Raw genomic sequence first — 17,026 nt, 5'->3', positions numbered from 1 at the left:
TTCTGGGCCAGTTCATCTCCTGTGTTCGCCTACTCAAACATTCATTGCCGATTATTTGCGCCCCTCCTGTGCTTACACTGCCCAGCACCTCAAGGCTGCTGCCTAGCTCTCAGCCCTTGAGGCTGCCGGTTCAGGCCCTGCGGTCCGCACACTTCACGGCTTCTGGTAGTTGGCACCAATAAGCGTATCTTGCACCCAATACTGATTACTGTTATCTGCTTTTGTTTTGTCACTGGCATTTGTCATTTATAGTTTATTTCTGTTTCTGTTTTCTGTTTCTGGTATTATTGTCTGGTGTAGATAGTTTAGGAATTGACTCCACTTAGTCAGGGCTAGTTTTTGGACCTCCAGTTTTCATGCTGTTTTTTTGTGCTCCCGTCCGCTGCCCTTCCAGCGCCCTGTCAGTCCCTCCCACCTCCCAGGGCTACTAATGGAGGCCATTGCGTGACCTTCAGTGAGTAGCTGTTGACCCTATTCTTCGCGCCACTCCCCCCCACTGCCCAGCACTTCAAGCCTGCTACCTAGCTGTCAGCCATCAAAGCTGCCGGTTCAGTCCTCACAGTCCGCCCTCTTCATGGTTTCTGGGAATTTGGCTCCAGTAAGTGTATCTTGCACCCAATACTGATTACTGTTATCAGCTTTTGCTTTGTCACTGGCATTTATTTTTTATAGTTTATTTCTGTTTCTGGCATTATTGTCTGGTGTAGATAGTTTAGGAATTGACTCAGCTTAGTCGGCGCTAGTTGTTTGACCTCCACTTTTCCCACTGTTTTTTGTGCTCCTGCCCGTTTCCCTCCTGCCTCCCTGTCAGCCACTCCTACCTCCCAGGACTACTAATGTAGGCTGCTCTGTGACCTCCAGTAAGTAGCCGTTGACCCTAGTCTTCCCACCACTCCACCTGCTGCCACTGCTACCTATAGCTCTCAACCTTCGAGGCCGCCGGTTCAGTCCTCGCAGTCCGCCCACTCCACTGCTTCTGGGATTTTGGCTCCACTAAGCATATCTCGCACCCAATACTGATTACTGCTAAATGCTTTTGTTTTGCCATTGGCATTTGTCGTTTATAGTTTATTTCTGTTTCTGTTTTCAGTTTCTGGCATTATTGTATGGTGTAGGTGGTTCAGGAATTGACTCTGCTTAGTCATCGCTGATTGCTTGGCCTCCACTTTTCCAGCTGTTTTTTCTGTCTTCCCGCCTCCCTGTTAGCCACTCCCTCTTCCCAGGACAACTACTGGAGGCCACTGCATGCCCAAAGCAAGCCCGTCTCTGCCCGTCCACCCCTGGGCTGCACCTAGCGCTCGGAACCATGGCCCGTTGCGCTCCTACAGATACTCCTCCACAGAGCTCCGTGCCCTAGACCCCAGACGCAAAAAGAACTGCTACCTTGTATCACCACACTTCACAGCTTGAACATTCACCTACACACACTGTCACTACTCCTCCCAGGACCAACCGCTATCACAGTTAGCAATGCTGGCCGTTCCCACCGACCGAGACCACTGCCCCCCAACACAACTAAGATGACTCCTTCTCAATGTCAGATTGCTCTGCAAACACACAACGAACTCTAGGAAACCATCTCCACCTTCGCCCCCAATATAACCTTCATCACAGATACCTCGCATCAGCCCCCGACATCGCCACTGCAACACCCACCAGATACAAAATGAAACACAGCGACCACGCCAACAGGCATGGGGGCGGTATTGCAGTCATACACAAGGAATCAATCAACTGCACCATCACCAACAACTAAAGTGCACCGATTATGGAGCACTTGAACTTCGTCCGCACCACCATCAAAGGCGCCATTGCATACAGGCCACCGGGACCGCGCACTGGGCTCGGCAACGCTATCACAGAATTCATCTCCCTGCTCGCCATCGAATCCGAGCACTACATCTTCCTGGGAGACCTCAATTTTCACCTGGATGACTCCTCCGACCCCAGCTTCATCGATCTCCTGGAAAGAGTAACAACATCGGCCTCAAGCAGCCGCTCACAGACCCCACGCACAAAGCTGGACACACACTGGACCCCATGTTCACGTCCACCAACAATATAAGATACAGCTAGACCTTGAAACTCACCTGGTCGGACCACTCCATTGTTCACTTAACTCTCGCTGGTTCCCCCTCACCCCTGCACCACCAGCACAGCGCCCCCTTTTGTAGCTGGACCAAGGTCAACCAGCAACAATGGGCTGACGCCCTCCGTATGACACAGTCCTAAGTCGCCACCAACCTGGATCAGGCAGTACAGAACTTCAACAACTGGATTACAAATGCTGCTGACCGAGTTGCTCCAACCAAACCCCACAGACCTGCTAAACAAGCCAGCTGGTACAGTCCGGAACTCAGTGCAGCCAAAAGCAGGAAACCGATGAGACACCTTCACATCTACCCTCAACAACTACCACCACCTAATCAAAATCACAAAAAAGGAAGCCCTAACCCGCTGCATCTGAACCAGCTTCAACCAAACCAAGAAACTCTTCACCATTGTCATAGAGTTTATTTGCCCATCGGCCACCGAAAACTCCATCCCCTCCTCACAAGAACTCTGTGACGCTCTAGCCTACCACTTCCACAACCAAATTGAAACCATTTATAGAAACGTCGATCACTAAACCCTCTGACCTCAACATCCCATCGACCACCACCACTGCCGTCCACCCGGTCACCACCTGGGAGCAACTCAGCACACCGAACACAACCTCACCCATGAACTCCAACCACCCCAGGGCACCCTCCGACCCCTGCCCCCACTGACTTTTCAACCTTGGAAGAAGCAAGATCAGCCACCAACACACCACCATCCTCAGCGCCTCACTAGCCACAGCCACCTTTACCGAAGCCTGGAAACAATCAAAGGTCAGACTTCTCCTCAAGAAACCCTCTGCAGACCCCAACGAGCTCCGGAACTTTCTGCTCCCTTTTCCCACCACAGTTCTGGAAAAGGCCATCAACCTCTAACTCACTGATCAGCTGGAGAGAAACAACCTACTGGACACAGAATCAACAATAGCACCAAGACAACCACAGCCTACTCAACACAGGAGAATCTGCCGCCCTGATCCTGCTTTAACTCTCTGCAGCTTTCAACACCGTCTCGCACCATACACTCATTGATAGACTACACCATATAAGGATCACAGGCAATGCCCTCAGATGGATGACACACAACACACTCAGAGAATCTGCCTCCTCTCCTTCACCTTGCAAGCCAAGCATACTATCTGCGATATCCCCCAAGGTTCATTCCTCAGCCCAACCCTTTTCAACATCTACATCACACCTCATGTGGACATAGTAAGATCACACAACATCAGCATCTCCTACACTGACAACACTCGGCTCATCCTCTATCTCTCAGCAAACCCTACTCAAGACCGACTCCACAGCTGCATGAAAAACGTATCCTCCTGGATGAGGGACAACTGCCTGAAGATCAACACCAATAAGACAGAAGTTCTGATACTCCGCAGATACATGTTCTGGTGGCCATCTGACCTCTGACCCACCCCCACGCTAAAGAACCACACACTCAATCTCAGCATCGTCCTCAACAGTTAGCTCTCCATGAGACATCAGGTCAACTCTGTCTTCTCAGTCTGTTTCCACACACTCCGCATGCTCCGCAAAGTCTTCAAATGGCCCCCCCATCTGCACCAGAAAGACAGTGACTCAGGCCCTCATTACTAGGTGACTGGACCACGGCAATGCAGGCACCACCTCCAAACTCATGCAGAGACTCCAGGCGATCCAGAATGCAGCCGCAAGTTTGATCCTCAACTTACCAAGAGAACTCACATCACCCAGCACCTGAAGGACCTTTAAAGGCTACTTATCCAGAAACGATGCCATTTCAAACTCCTAACCTATGCCTACAAAGTCCTCCATGACCAGGGTCCCATCTACCTTAACCACTGCCTGCACTTCCATGGACCTTCCAGGAACTTTCGCTCTACACACAACACACTCGCTCGAATCCCCACGCATTCGTCAATGCTGTTCGGCAAGATGCTCCTTCTCCCACCTCACGCCAAAGCCTGGAACACCCTGCCTTCCCTCACCACCTCCGTACCGTTACTGGCCAACTTCAGGAAGGGACTCAAGACCTTGCTTTTCAACTAACACCAGCGCAGCAAGCGCCTGGATACCCACTCGAGTGACAAGGCGCGCTATAACAGTACTTCTTGATTGAATGATTGATTGCTAAAACTTGTAATCCTGAAAAATATTATGTACAATAAGCCCACAAAGATCTTCTGTTAAATCAGATTCTAACTTGAAGTCTTTGTGGCATTGTCTTACAGAGTCCTAAAACATAGTCTTATAGGTTACACACCATTCTATATGAAAGATTAAACTTTCCACAAAACACTCTAATTGCATTTCAGAGCATTGACTTCACCTTTGCAGCCATCACTTTTAACAGTGTAAACAACATGTGATCAGATAACTATTTAATGTAGCAGTTGAGGCAAAGGGTGTTGCCTACTGATGTAATACCATAATATTGTTATATTGTTGACAGAATATAATTTAGCATAAAAATCCATCCCTAAGTATTGTTCACAAAACTTTCTCGTTGGGGGAGTTAATATTAGAAAATCCAGACCCATTAGGGCATTATTTTTGTAAACTATAATTAGGACATTATGTTCATGCTACACAATATATCTACATTAGAATTTGTGAAACATCCTACTAACATCCTCCGTTCAACCTGTTAATGTGTTCCATTTTAAAGATAAAATATATTGATCCTTTCAAATCATATTATACTTAAGTGACAGCTGATTTATGCCCCTCAAAAACATCTAAATGTGTTTTTCTCCTCCCAAATATAATTTCCTTGCTATTTGATATTTTTGAAATTAGATAGTTTTATACCTTAAGCAGTTTAATATCTGTTGTAGTCCTATCAGTGTTTGCTCAAATAGAATAGTGTCCTCTTTATCATTGTTTATGTGTAGCCATCCACTGTTGTACCACACATTCTTCAGTTTGACTTTCAAGCTTTCTGTAAAACCGTTGAATAGCAGTGTCTGAGAACATGTGCCTTTTCAAACACTTGTTGTTTTAGTTTCAGGGACAGTTACCTCTTCCTAAAGACGCACATGGCCATGTGTTGGTATAGAATTGCAGTAGTAAATTTAATTAATAACAGTAAATACCCCCCAAACTGCAGACGTAAATTGGATTCTGCCATGTGGAAAGCCCCCTTTGAACATCACTGATTGTGTGCTATCATTAATGTTACTAAGATATCATCCATGTTAGCTGCACGCTCTAAATCCAGCTTGAGCCACAGGGAAAATCCCACATTTGTATGTGCTGGTGAAGATTGTAGCCTCAGCATGTAGTGCTGCAATTAACAAGTAATTACTAACATCACCTAGCTCCTCTTTCTTAAAAATGGGATACAGGATTGACCACTTCAATGAGTAGGACTTGGCTGAAAGCTCAACATGTTTTTATACAAGGAGATAAGAAATTGTACTCAGAAAAACGTCTCTACGAATCCAATATGTTTAAGTGTTTTGTGCTGAGATGATTATATCCTGGTGTTATATTTTTAGATAGATTAATGCATAGACATCTCCTCCAAGTCTGTATAGCAGAAGTACATGTATGTTCCCACTTTTATATGCACCACTGATTCCTTTTCCATATTCGTGCTTCCAGTGTTAGTTGGACTGAAGATATTTATCATGTGCAACTGTCCTGAGAATCTTGAGTTACCTTCTTTGGACTGTTTGCAGAATTTTTCACCTACGTTTGATAGTCTGTTTTTTGACCAGATGCTGGCTAAATAGATATATGACCTGTGCACCCAAGCTCTCTGTGGAAGGGATGGAGGATACGCTAATTTTAATATGACAACCTTTTATCTAAAAGGGCGTGGTCAAATAGCAGCACTCCCACTGCACAAGTCAGAGCTCAAAGCTCTCAACAGTAGTGTCCCCCAATGCTCCATACTTTCTCCCCTTGTATTCAATATCTACATGCACCCTCTGGCCCTGCTGTTGACCTAGGTGGGGAGCACAATTCTATATGTGCACAATGACACCCAGTTGATCTTTTGGTTGTTGAAGGACCAATCTAATATGTTTTTCCTATACGGAGTCTGTGTCTTGTATGCTGGTGGATATTGCAGAACTACTTGAAATTAAATTCAGTGAAGGCTGAGCTGTTGATTATTCCTGGGATGTAGGCACTGTGGATTCTTTCTCTGACCTGCCCTTCAGTAAAGAACCCTGCCCTTTTGTCGCAACCACGGTCTGAAAGTCTATCTTTATGCCAACTTGTCTTCTGGTACTTTTGCTTCTAAGATCTCAAGCATCTGCTTTTTACCATCTAAAACCATACAAAACATTCTGCCATTCATAGATAATAGATTTCCTGTTCCTGTGATTAATGCACTTGTTCAGTTCCACTCTAAGCATCTAAACAAATTTCTGAAACAACTTCATCTTGCTCAGAACACAGAAGCTTGTTTGGTTTGCAAGGATTCAAAACACCAACATGTTTCACCTTTCATGAAACAGTTATATTGCCTTCCGGTGCACCAAAGAATTGTTTTTAAGGCCATGCTCATAGTTGGAGATGTATTTCAACTCTTCCTATATTTCTTTGCATGTACATTCTGTTAGTATAAAACCACGCACAACCTAAGGTGATAATGATCAGTTTCTTCTTATGATCCCTAGAACTAGAAATGTCACCTTTGGTGACTGTGCCTTCTCAATTGTGGCTGCAAAGAAATGGAACTCCCTTATCCATTCATTCGGAATCATCACTCATCGTCAGAAAACTATTAAAAACTTTCTTACTCTTGCATTGGCTTTTGCAGCTGTCGTTAGTACGGTTTCAGGTTATGATTGCACCGAGAAATTTGAGTGCATATGTCTGTTATGAGTAACCCTTAGGAATCATAACCGGATAAATAAAAAGATATTTAGAATGACAACTACAGTAATTTGTCATTTACTCAAAATGCTGCCATTCTGCTCATCATCGTACCAGTCTACCGAGTGAGAGGAGTTAGGATAACAGAGGAGTGGATTTTATGGCCTCATGTCAAAGTTTTGCAGAACTAAATTGGTCTGTCTCACTTATGATTATTATTGTGCACTCTCCTGCAGAAATCCTGACTAAGGGACTGATTTGGAACTCGGGGTTACTCTGTCGCATCTAAATCCCATTATGTCCTATAGGATTTAGATTTTGGCATTCGGGATATCTTTCACAGTTGTGATAGAGTAACCTGTTGCCGAGTTCTAATTCAGGCCTTAAGTGTGTAATCTTTTCAGTAAGACTTCCTATTGGCTTGCTTACGAGGGGCAGCAGGATTTGGTTCATCTTTCTGAATTCCTGGTGTTTTGTACACTCATTAACAGAGGAACGTAGCTTTCATTACCACTGAAAATGTCTGCCTAAAAATTCAGCCAGTAGGTAAAATATCAGTGGCATTTGTATGGCACACAGTCTATTTGTATGGTCTCCTAGTAACTTTGCTTGTTTGGCTATTGAGTTCTTGTCTCTTGCTCCTAGGTTGTATGATAATGTCTTAATGAGTAAGTTGTACATGTGGAGATTTTGGTTTTGTAGTCGTGTAGTCGGAGAGTTATTGATCGCTTATGCATCTCTTTCGCATTTCAAGAAGTATAGCACTGTTCTGGTGTGTTCCTAGGCATAGGCACTTTGGTGTAGGGATGCAGCGCCACTACAGAAAAACTATTTTAGTGTCTGTTTCAAAGAATATACTGCTTGGCAGAAAGTAGTTGGATCCTTCACATATCCTTGTATTGCAAATGAGCTCTTCCATTGCAAAGCATAGAACGGTGAAACATTTATTGAATGTATTGGAAGCATATTATTAGTTTTTATTATTCTAATGTTTGCACCCAATTTTATCAATGCTGTTTATTTAATAGACTACAGTGTAGGTGTAGCTCTTATAGTTAACGCATCCTTCCACTTTTTCCTGCACTCAGATCAAATTTGATGCAGCAAATTGTGCCACCCACAGCAACAGCACAGGCATAGAGCTTAGTAATTCGCTGCTGCATCTCGTGTTTCCTTTCAGCATCTCACCTGGTCTGTAATTAGTCTGCAGTGTTCTGGTATGATGCTTTTGGTTTCTCTAAGAGTCTTAGCCGCAGTTAAATATGTTAATGTATCTGAATGTTGATACAGATTTCCAACACAGTTCTCCTATCGGGAATGACGTGTTCATCAACTTCATATTTTTAGAATAACCTTCTTTAAAATGTGCAGGTAATTGTTTGATTTGCATGTCCAGGTGAAGCTCCCTGTAGAAAAAAGTTTCTGTCCGTCATGCAAGGGGAAATTTGGTGAATGTGTTTTGTTGAGCTGTTGAAGGTTTGGGGATTGAACATTTAAGACTTTTTGGTGCTAGCTTGTATTTAGCACAATTGAATTTCTGTGAACTCTTGGGCCATAAAGATCTGTTTACTGTGAACAAGTCCTGGAACTTTGAGACTTCAGGACGGACTGTCTGTAGATGAACGCAGAAAGAAGGCTGTACCACCTGTGTGAGAGCTATTTTGGAAGGTAGTAGTGGGGTTGGGGTTGAGCGGTAGGGCAGAGGGGTAGATCCATGCATGAACAAGTATGGATCAGCCACAGCTGGTTTTAGGACAGTAACTGCACCCTCTGAGGTAGTTGAGAAAATGAAGTCAGTTGCCACATCTCTCGGCTTGCTCCCACTGCTGATGCACAGGCAATGCAGAAGTCAGTAGAAGAGCAGCAAAGGTGTGTTCATACTGTATTTCTCCCTCTACCTCTCCCACTTTCCTTCACTTTCCTCTCTCCCTCTCTCTTTTGTTCTTTCCTGTCTCCCTCCCCCTCTCTCTTTCATTCACTTTCCTCTTTCCCTCTCTCTTTCATTCACTTTCCTTTCTTCCTCTCCTCCTTTCCACCTCTTAACATCCCAAAGGTTAAGCTTAGAGGCCTGTGTGTGCATTTCTTGAAGAAAGGGAGCAGGCGCACAATGCCAAATGGCAATTTTGGCAGACTTTGTGTTTCTCTCCCTGGCCTGCTGTACTCCTGACTACCTCATCCCCAAGCAATTCAAGAGAAGTGCTGTTTTATGTTCAGCGTCACGTTTTGTTCTATTGGTAGATGCAGTGTCATTATTGAACCCTTGGTACCAGTCCATCCACTTTTTAGTTGGTACCCCTGGTACTTGAACGCATAATTATGGCATGCTGATATTCTGCATTTTCAACCATGTCTCACAAAAATGTAATAGTGCTGGTTCAAGACTAGCAGGGTCATACAGTGAAAAATGCTTGTCAGTTATGTTAATATGTGTAACTTGTACTAATTTTAATATCCAGGTGTATGCAATTTTAAATATCCAACTTGAAGGCTTGAAAAAGAAAAGGCACCATTGTTAAACTTTTTCATTCTTGGCGTGGTCTCCCTCAACGTTTTGCCTCTGTTTCCCAGGTTGTTGATGTGTGCTGGACTCTGACTTTGCTGTTTTTGTTACTCTGAGCACTTTACCACTACTACCCAGTGCTAAAGTGCAAGTGCTCCTTTACAAAATGTGTATGTAATAGGTTTATCAATGATTGGCATATTTGATTTACTAGTAAGTCCCTAGTAAAGTGCACTAGAGGTGCCCAGGGCCTGTAAACCAAATGCTACTACTTGATCTGCAGCACTGGTTGTGCCACACACATGCGTAGCTCTGTAATCATGTCTCAGACCTGCAACTGCAGTGTCTGTGTGTGCAGGTTTAACTGTAAATTCGACTTGGCAAGTGTACCCGCTTGCCAGGCCTAAACCTTCCCTTTTCTTACATGTAAGCCACCCCTAAGGTAAGTCCTAGGTAGCCCCAAGGGCAGGGTGCAATGTATAGTTAAGGTAGGACATATAGTAATGTGTTTTATATGTCCTGACAGTGAAATATTGCTAAATTCGTTTTTCACTGTTGCAAGGCCTGTCCCTCTCATAGGTTAACATGGGGGCTACCTTTTAAATCTGATTAAAGTGTAGATTCCCTTTGGGAGCGGATGGACATGCAGAGTTTGTGGTCTCTGAGCTCACAATTTAAAAATGCATCTTTTAGTAAAGTTGATTTTGAGATTGTGTGTTTGAAAATGCCACTTTTAGGATGTGGGCATTTTCTTGCTTAAACCATTTCTGTGATGCTGCCTGTTTGTGGATTCCCTGTTGGGGTCAGTTTGACAGTTGGGCTGGTTGCACCTCACACTAGACAGTGACATCTGGATCCAGGTTTCATATACAACGACATTGCACCAGAGTAAATGTATGTGTTACCAACATATAAAGGCACATATAAAGGAGGAGTCATTAGTTAACCTTCTGTTACTGGGTTAAAGTATTTGCTGCACTGTTCTTGATGTGCAGAGTTGTGATATGTATTATTCCTCCTTGCTTTCTGTTTGCCAGGAGGTTGGTTCTGGAATGCTGTGTTGGTGCATGCACCGTCTAGGCCATAACAGGCTAGAGATGTGCTTGGTGACAAGTATGCAAGATATAGGGCCTTGAGTGTGCAGGCTCTTTAACAGGCTGTATGCCAACTCATTGGTATCTTCACAAACTTTATATACGGCAAACAGTGGAGTTATGGGTAGGGCTGGGCATAACTTTTAAAACTGGACGTAATGTAATCACGCGTAATTACCCGAAAACTCAGTGAGATTATGCAAAATTGTGCGAGAAGAGTAATTCTGCATTTAATGTTACTTTCTTAGCGAAAAAATGCCCCCTCATTTTGGAAAATGAATGTGAGGATGCATTCTGGACTAAGAAATAGCATTAAATGCAAAAGAACATAACGCTAAATGTGCACTTGGGGTAGGATTTCCCTCAAACTTACTCGTGGCATTTAGCACTATTGTCTTAGCACAAAATGCACCCTCAAATCCAAAATGGATGCCAATGTGTTCTCACGGTAGGATTTTTACCAAAATTACTCTCCTCTACATGAGTAGACCCAATTGCATTATTATCACTAATTCTGTGTCAAAGAGTACCACCAAAATTACTCTAATTACTCCAGCATAATTGAAAATCCGCTCAGACCTAGTTATGGGGCCAGAAAATTGCCGCTGAAGAACTGGCTAGTGATAACTTCTTTCATGCCTGGTTTATGCACAGATTCTGCACAGCCCAAATTTCAGGTGGGTAGAGTTCACCTCCACTACCTGAAACATAGAGTTTTGGCTTTTGTCAGCCCTGGTGGAATTAACGTAGTGGTAAGCTAGTAAGCACTACAACTGAATGTTTTCTTTTCGACAGCTGCTGACTTTCAAACTGCAGAACCTGGTTGAAGTCACGGTGTCGGCTCAATATCCTGTGATTTTAAGCAAATCACTAAAACTCTTCCCTTAAAAATAAACCTAAAATTAATGAGTCACTGGGTAATGCAACTGGTGCTCATGTAAAGAGCTCCAGTACTTTCAGGTCCAGTTTGCGCTATCTGAAACTGCCTTGGGGCACTTCAATTTAGACATCTGTTGCTTTCTTTCATGAATGGTTTTTCTTTTTTGTTTGTTTTTTACACATTGCACAGCAACCCGCGTTACTACACAACATGTCAAAAAACATTGACAAAGCCAATAGATCTTGCTTAGGCGGAAACATATTGGTTTTGCCAATGCTTGTTTAATTACCTATCCAAGAGGCATCTACCACCTTGGATCGGTAAATAAAATAATAAAGATATCTTTTTTTTTAGTACAAAAGGGAACTTGTGGGTAGAAGGGTAATAGAGAATAGAGATGCAGGGAGGTGAGAAGGGCTAACTTATCACATGAAGGGGAGAGCAATCTGGGAGAAGCACACACTCGAAAAAGGACAACAGAGTGGGGGCTAGGAGAAGCACAGGAGATAGCGAGAAGCACACAAAAGTGGCAGCAGCACAGGGAGCGGAAGAAAAGCACATAAGGGCGAGAACAACATGAGCACAAGGTGGCAGAGAGAGAGAAACACAGAGTGGGCATTTGTGGGGAGTGAAGAGAGCTGGAAACACGTACTCTCATGGAGTGCTTAACCAATAAAACAGAAAGCATTCCCTAAAACTGAGCAGTGGAATGATAGAAGCCAGCCCATCAGCACGATTGTAAAGAAGCTATGCCCCACGGACAAAAGACTGTTCACTAAGAAATAAGCAAATGAGCAACAGTAAAGCCAACAAATGGTAAGCAGTGGGCACACTGGAAGCCACTGTAAGTGCTTGTTAAGCCCAGAGTAGGTCTTTTAGACAGCCTGCTCTGCATGTTATGCTCAACCTAAAATGCCCCTTGAAAGCCATCTGCTTGTGGAGTGTTCTCTTAATCCCACATTCAACACTCAATAATGGCTTCTTCAGAAACTCTTTCACTGCTGTAAGCAATTTCTTATGCCTGACAGCCAAGCTCTGGAACGTGATTCTTGCAGAAACCAAAATAATTGACTGTCAATTTCAGGGCACTTTATTCTCCTTGTTCGTTCTATTAATACAACTTAATGAGCAAGATCACTTCTAAGTTAAACCAAACTTGCAATTGCATGCACAACTGTGTCTACTCTCACACTTGTCTGCAGTGCCTCATACTTGTGTGCAGCTACCAGTTTGTCACACCACATCTTGAGTACGTAACAGTCATGCAGTGGGGCAGAGAAAGAAGGAAGAAAATTTAAAGTAAGGAGGGCAGGATGGGGAGGGAGGTTGATAGCGAGTTCCAAGATGACTCAGAAGATTATAGCAGGTCTGCAGTAAAATATTTAAAAAGGATGTTTTTTAGTTTTGCAATGGTAGTAAGAGTGGTTTAGTTCTTCTCAGCCCTTAGAAAGGCAAGCTTTGCATTAAAATAGTGTATTTGCAGGCATTTTACCCACCTCCCCATTGTTTGGTGAATTTTAACACAATTGAGTTTGTGGATCTTGGCTGCTTGGGGAGTGACTTTTCGTTTTGACCCTAAGATACAGTGGTTTGTTCTATGCAGATCTTCCTGAATTTGGTTCATGATTCAATGTGTAGTCAATGACGCTCCACCTGTTTGAACACGGTCAGGTGCTTAGTGAAGCTGCATGTGTCTACAGTGCAAAGTCTAGGGGGGCATACAAGAGCAAGAGTGAGCAGGAAATCGTGGCTAGTTCTGGTCCTGTAGCTCAAGAGATAATAACATGGATTTAGTGGGAGGGGAACCTCCTGTGCTAGCCAACCATTGTGCCTGCATTGGCCATGTGTTACCCTGATGTGCACAGATCATAATAATGTAGTCTGGTTTCATTTCCCTGGTGAATCTGGGATTACAATCTAATATTAAGTTTGATGCTCCTTTGGGAAGGGTTTTTTGTAGGACTTCAACTCAGGGTACATTGTTCGCCCTATCAGTTAAGTAGCATACTTCTGCTAGGATAAAATGTGTATCTTGAGTTTTGAGTTGCCTTATTAAAATGTTGTTCGCGTTTTTTTTTATAGTATGAGAAAATTCAAGAACTGACTGGCTTTTCAAACACTACCGTTCCTCCGCCAGACTTCTTGTTTGAAATAGTCTACAGTGATCAGATGAATGCCAAGTTCCAAGAGACCAAAGGCGATAGCGACCTTATCTATGCATTTCACGGTAGTCGGTTCGAGAACTTCCACTCCATCCTGCACAGCGGTCTGCACTGCCACCTGAACAAGGTGATTATCCTTTTGGCTGTTAAAAAAATGGTTTTTTTACAAGGCATTGTAAGCACAAGCATGTGTGACCTGCCAACAAAACGCTGTCTTATTGGTTCTTCTGCCATTGTTCTTCTGTTGGGTTTGTCATCGCTGAACCTCTGGATTCACTTTCAAACATTGCTGTTAGTAAGGCAAGGGCATTGCCATGTTGAACACAAAGAGTCGGCCTGCCACACATTTGCGCCTGAAGAGTGAAGAAAAAAATGTATAGCACACAGCAAGCAAATAAGACAGACATAGGTACAAGGTGCAAACGGATACAGACAATAGGTACATGTACATATACACAAAGGGTACATGTACACACGGTGTAGAAGATTATTTTCAGTATGTTATTGTTTGATGAGCAGTAAAAAATCGGGAGGCTATGTCCATCTTGTAAAAGAAGCCAGTGGAGATTTAACAAAGCTGAGAGCACTCTGTCATTGCCCTGTTCACCTCTGAACACACAAGCCTTTTCCAGTAACACCTAGGCAGGAGGAAGGGTAGACAGTTTTCAAGATGTCCAGTTTGGACAGGACAGAGGCCTGCTTCCCAGTGGAGAGCGATTTGTTTCAACTATCTTTGCTGTTACAGAAAGAACCAAGTATTGAAAAATAGTCTCAACTGCATGACAAGCAAGTCTTCACCCCTACTCCTAAATCTGCTGATCATGCAAAGAGACCTTATTGAAATGATATCTGGCCAGATTTGATTTAATCCTTTATATCTAATTGAAATGAAATGAAAATACACAGATGCTTTCGCAGTACTTACACTGTCTATTTTTTAAGGTGGAAGATGGGTGTTTATTGTGGGTGAATCATTGAATCAGCCTAAAGCAGCTGAGGCCCACAGGCACTGATTGCTTGCTGAACTGTTTCTAAAGGGACACTGAAGCATTGCATACAACACTTTCATCTATATGATACTTAATAGCTTTTAAAGTTTTTATTTTCAGTTTTGTGATGATGGATATTATTTTTTATCTTTATCTACAATTATTGAGTGAAATCAAAACTGCAGCTGGAAAAGTTATTGTTAGTACCTTTTTAATTTCACAAAAGGAAAAAATAATGCAGCCCGATGCATTCATCTGAAGAATGAATATTCAAATACATGCTTAGTAGTGTTTAAGTAAGCAAATGCCATGAAGCCGATTTATAATATTTCCAAACTGCTTTTCATTTATGCTAAACCATCTTCAAGTAAATTGGTGAATGTGTACAACCTAATATAGGGCCCAAACAGTGTTGCTTATTTTATTGACGTGTTGGTTTAGGAATGTCTGTTTAAAGTGGTAAAGAAGAGTACTTTTTGATGAGCAGTTCTATATATCTGCATGTTTCTGTCTCACCGTTCCTCTGCAGACGTCCCTCTTCGGAGAGGGAACCTATCTTACCAGCGACTTGAGCTTGGCTCTGCTCTACAGCCCCCATGGCCATGGTTGGCAGCACAGCCTTCTGGGACCCGTCCTTAGTGCAGTAGCTGTATGCGAGATTATTGACCATCCAGATGTGAAGTGTCAGGTGAAGAAAAAAGGTAAGCTTTTTAAGGTTACTGTTCTACAGGGTACGACTGGTGAAGTGTAATGGAAGTGATGGATGTTTTCCTTACAGAAGCGCAGTCATTTATTTTATCCATGGTACTGATTTATTTTTTATATTGTGGCAAGATCCCTGAAACACATGAATCATTCTGAATGAGATGGCTTGCATGCTTTGTGGGCAATGAAGGGAGGTGGACATAGAGCAGGTCATATTTGGAGAACAGAATATTTTTAAGCTTGTTTTAAAGTTCAGAAGTATGGTGGCCAGTTTTCACTGATGGCGATATTATTATTGGGAAGCACGGGATATAAAAGGAGGATTGTCTAACTGTTGTTTCTCTCTTTTTTTATGAACCTTAGGGGTCATAATTGTTATGCTGTTTGTGTTGTTGACCTTTCCTTAGAGGGAACTGTCAAGTTTACATGAAGTGTTACGATGTCATTAGGAATTCCGCTCCTCCCATGTTCTCTCTCTCTCTCTCTCTCTCTCTCTCTCTCTCCCTCCCTCTCCCTCTCTCTCTCTCTTTCCCTCCCTCTCCCTCCCTCTGTAGGGCGGGCGAGCATCAAAGAGAAAGAGGGGATCTCTCTCTCTCTCTCTCTCTCTCTCTCTCTCTCTCTCTCTCTCTCTCTCTCGGTAGGGTGCACGAGCATCAAAGAGAAAGAGGGGATCTCTCTCTCTCTCTCTCTCTCTCTCTCGGTAGGGTGCACGAGCATCAAAGAGAAAGAGGGGATAATGGAGACGAGAGAGCGCGAGAGAGACAGGTGTCACGAGTCTGCTTCTTTGGATCAGCATGGTGGTCAAAGGCTTTTAAATGATGTGAATATTGGTTACCCATAAACAAAAATTAGCAGGTGAGTAAATATAGGTAGGTAACCAAATCAAACCATTTACAATTGAGCTTTTCTAGCCATACTTGATGATGGATACTGCTATGTTCACACCCTCGTCGACTAGGATGCAGGTGTGGGACACCAGTAAAGCTAGTATTTTCAGATGAAAGCGAGATGAAACAACAAACAAACTAGATAAGATAAAATCCGGATAAGCCTCCTAACACAAGGCAAACCGATAAGGAGAAAAAAGAACCTGGAGAAATTAGAATACGGTGCTGAACTTCCTGAATTGAAAAGCCATACAAAACAACATAATGTTGCCAGGCAGCTTCTGCATGCTGACCTCGTGCTTAAGTACTCCAGCTGCCTATATTGCCTCAGAAATGAAGCGGTCTAGCCTTGAGCTTAACTTCCATTTCCCTGTTATCCACTGCTTCTTGCCAACTTTACAGCCCCTTCTCCTGTTGCATGCAAATACATGTGGGATGTTTGTGTACGATCTTGTGTCTTTTCAGATGTCTTGCATTCACCCAGGGTGGGAGGAGCACCATATATAAAGGAAGCAGGCTCTCACAAGCGTTCTGACATGCATATTTCTTCCAAGAAATAATATAATAATGCCGACCATGTTGTTACATACACGGGTAGTTACGTTTGTTTAGAATGCGTTGTATGGATGATGAAGTGGAATGTAGAATGTGAATGATGAGACGGTGAGGAGAAGGCAACGAGACGGAAGTTAACGTTGTCGGGGCTGTATGTGTATTACCAATACAAATAAACAGACTTAAAAGAAGATTTCTAGCAATTGGCTCAACAAATTTGGTCACGAGTTGAACAGGCGGAAGCCTTTACACAAGAACCCGATACTTGGCAGCACGTTTGTAACCAGCTAAAAGCACACGCTCCTATGAAGCTGCTGCAGTTCTACGAGCCGGCAGA

General features: G+C 43.3%; 1 protein-coding gene across 2 annotated transcripts in view; it reads left to right on the top strand.

Annotated features, from left to right (window-relative positions):
- PARP16 (poly(ADP-ribose) polymerase family member 16) overlaps positions 1–17,026 on the top strand; it is a 76,357-nt gene that overhangs the window by 20,845 nt on the left and 38,486 nt on the right. For both annotated transcript variants that reach the window (XM_069222835.1, XM_069222836.1), the window contains exons 4-5: positions 13,474–13,680; positions 15,072–15,243. In XM_069222835.1, the coding sequence (XP_069078936.1) occupies positions 13,474–13,680; positions 15,072–15,243 (379 nt within the window). The remainder of the gene's footprint in view (positions 1–13,473; positions 13,681–15,071; positions 15,244–17,026) is intronic.

Source organism: Pleurodeles waltl, chromosome 3_1, assembly GCF_031143425.1.
Source record: "Pleurodeles waltl isolate 20211129_DDA chromosome 3_1, aPleWal1.hap1.20221129, whole genome shotgun sequence".
In the NCBI taxonomy this organism is placed as follows: domain Eukaryota; kingdom Metazoa; phylum Chordata; class Amphibia; order Caudata; family Salamandridae; genus Pleurodeles; species Pleurodeles waltl.
This window is presented reverse-complemented; position numbering and strand designations above follow the sequence as displayed.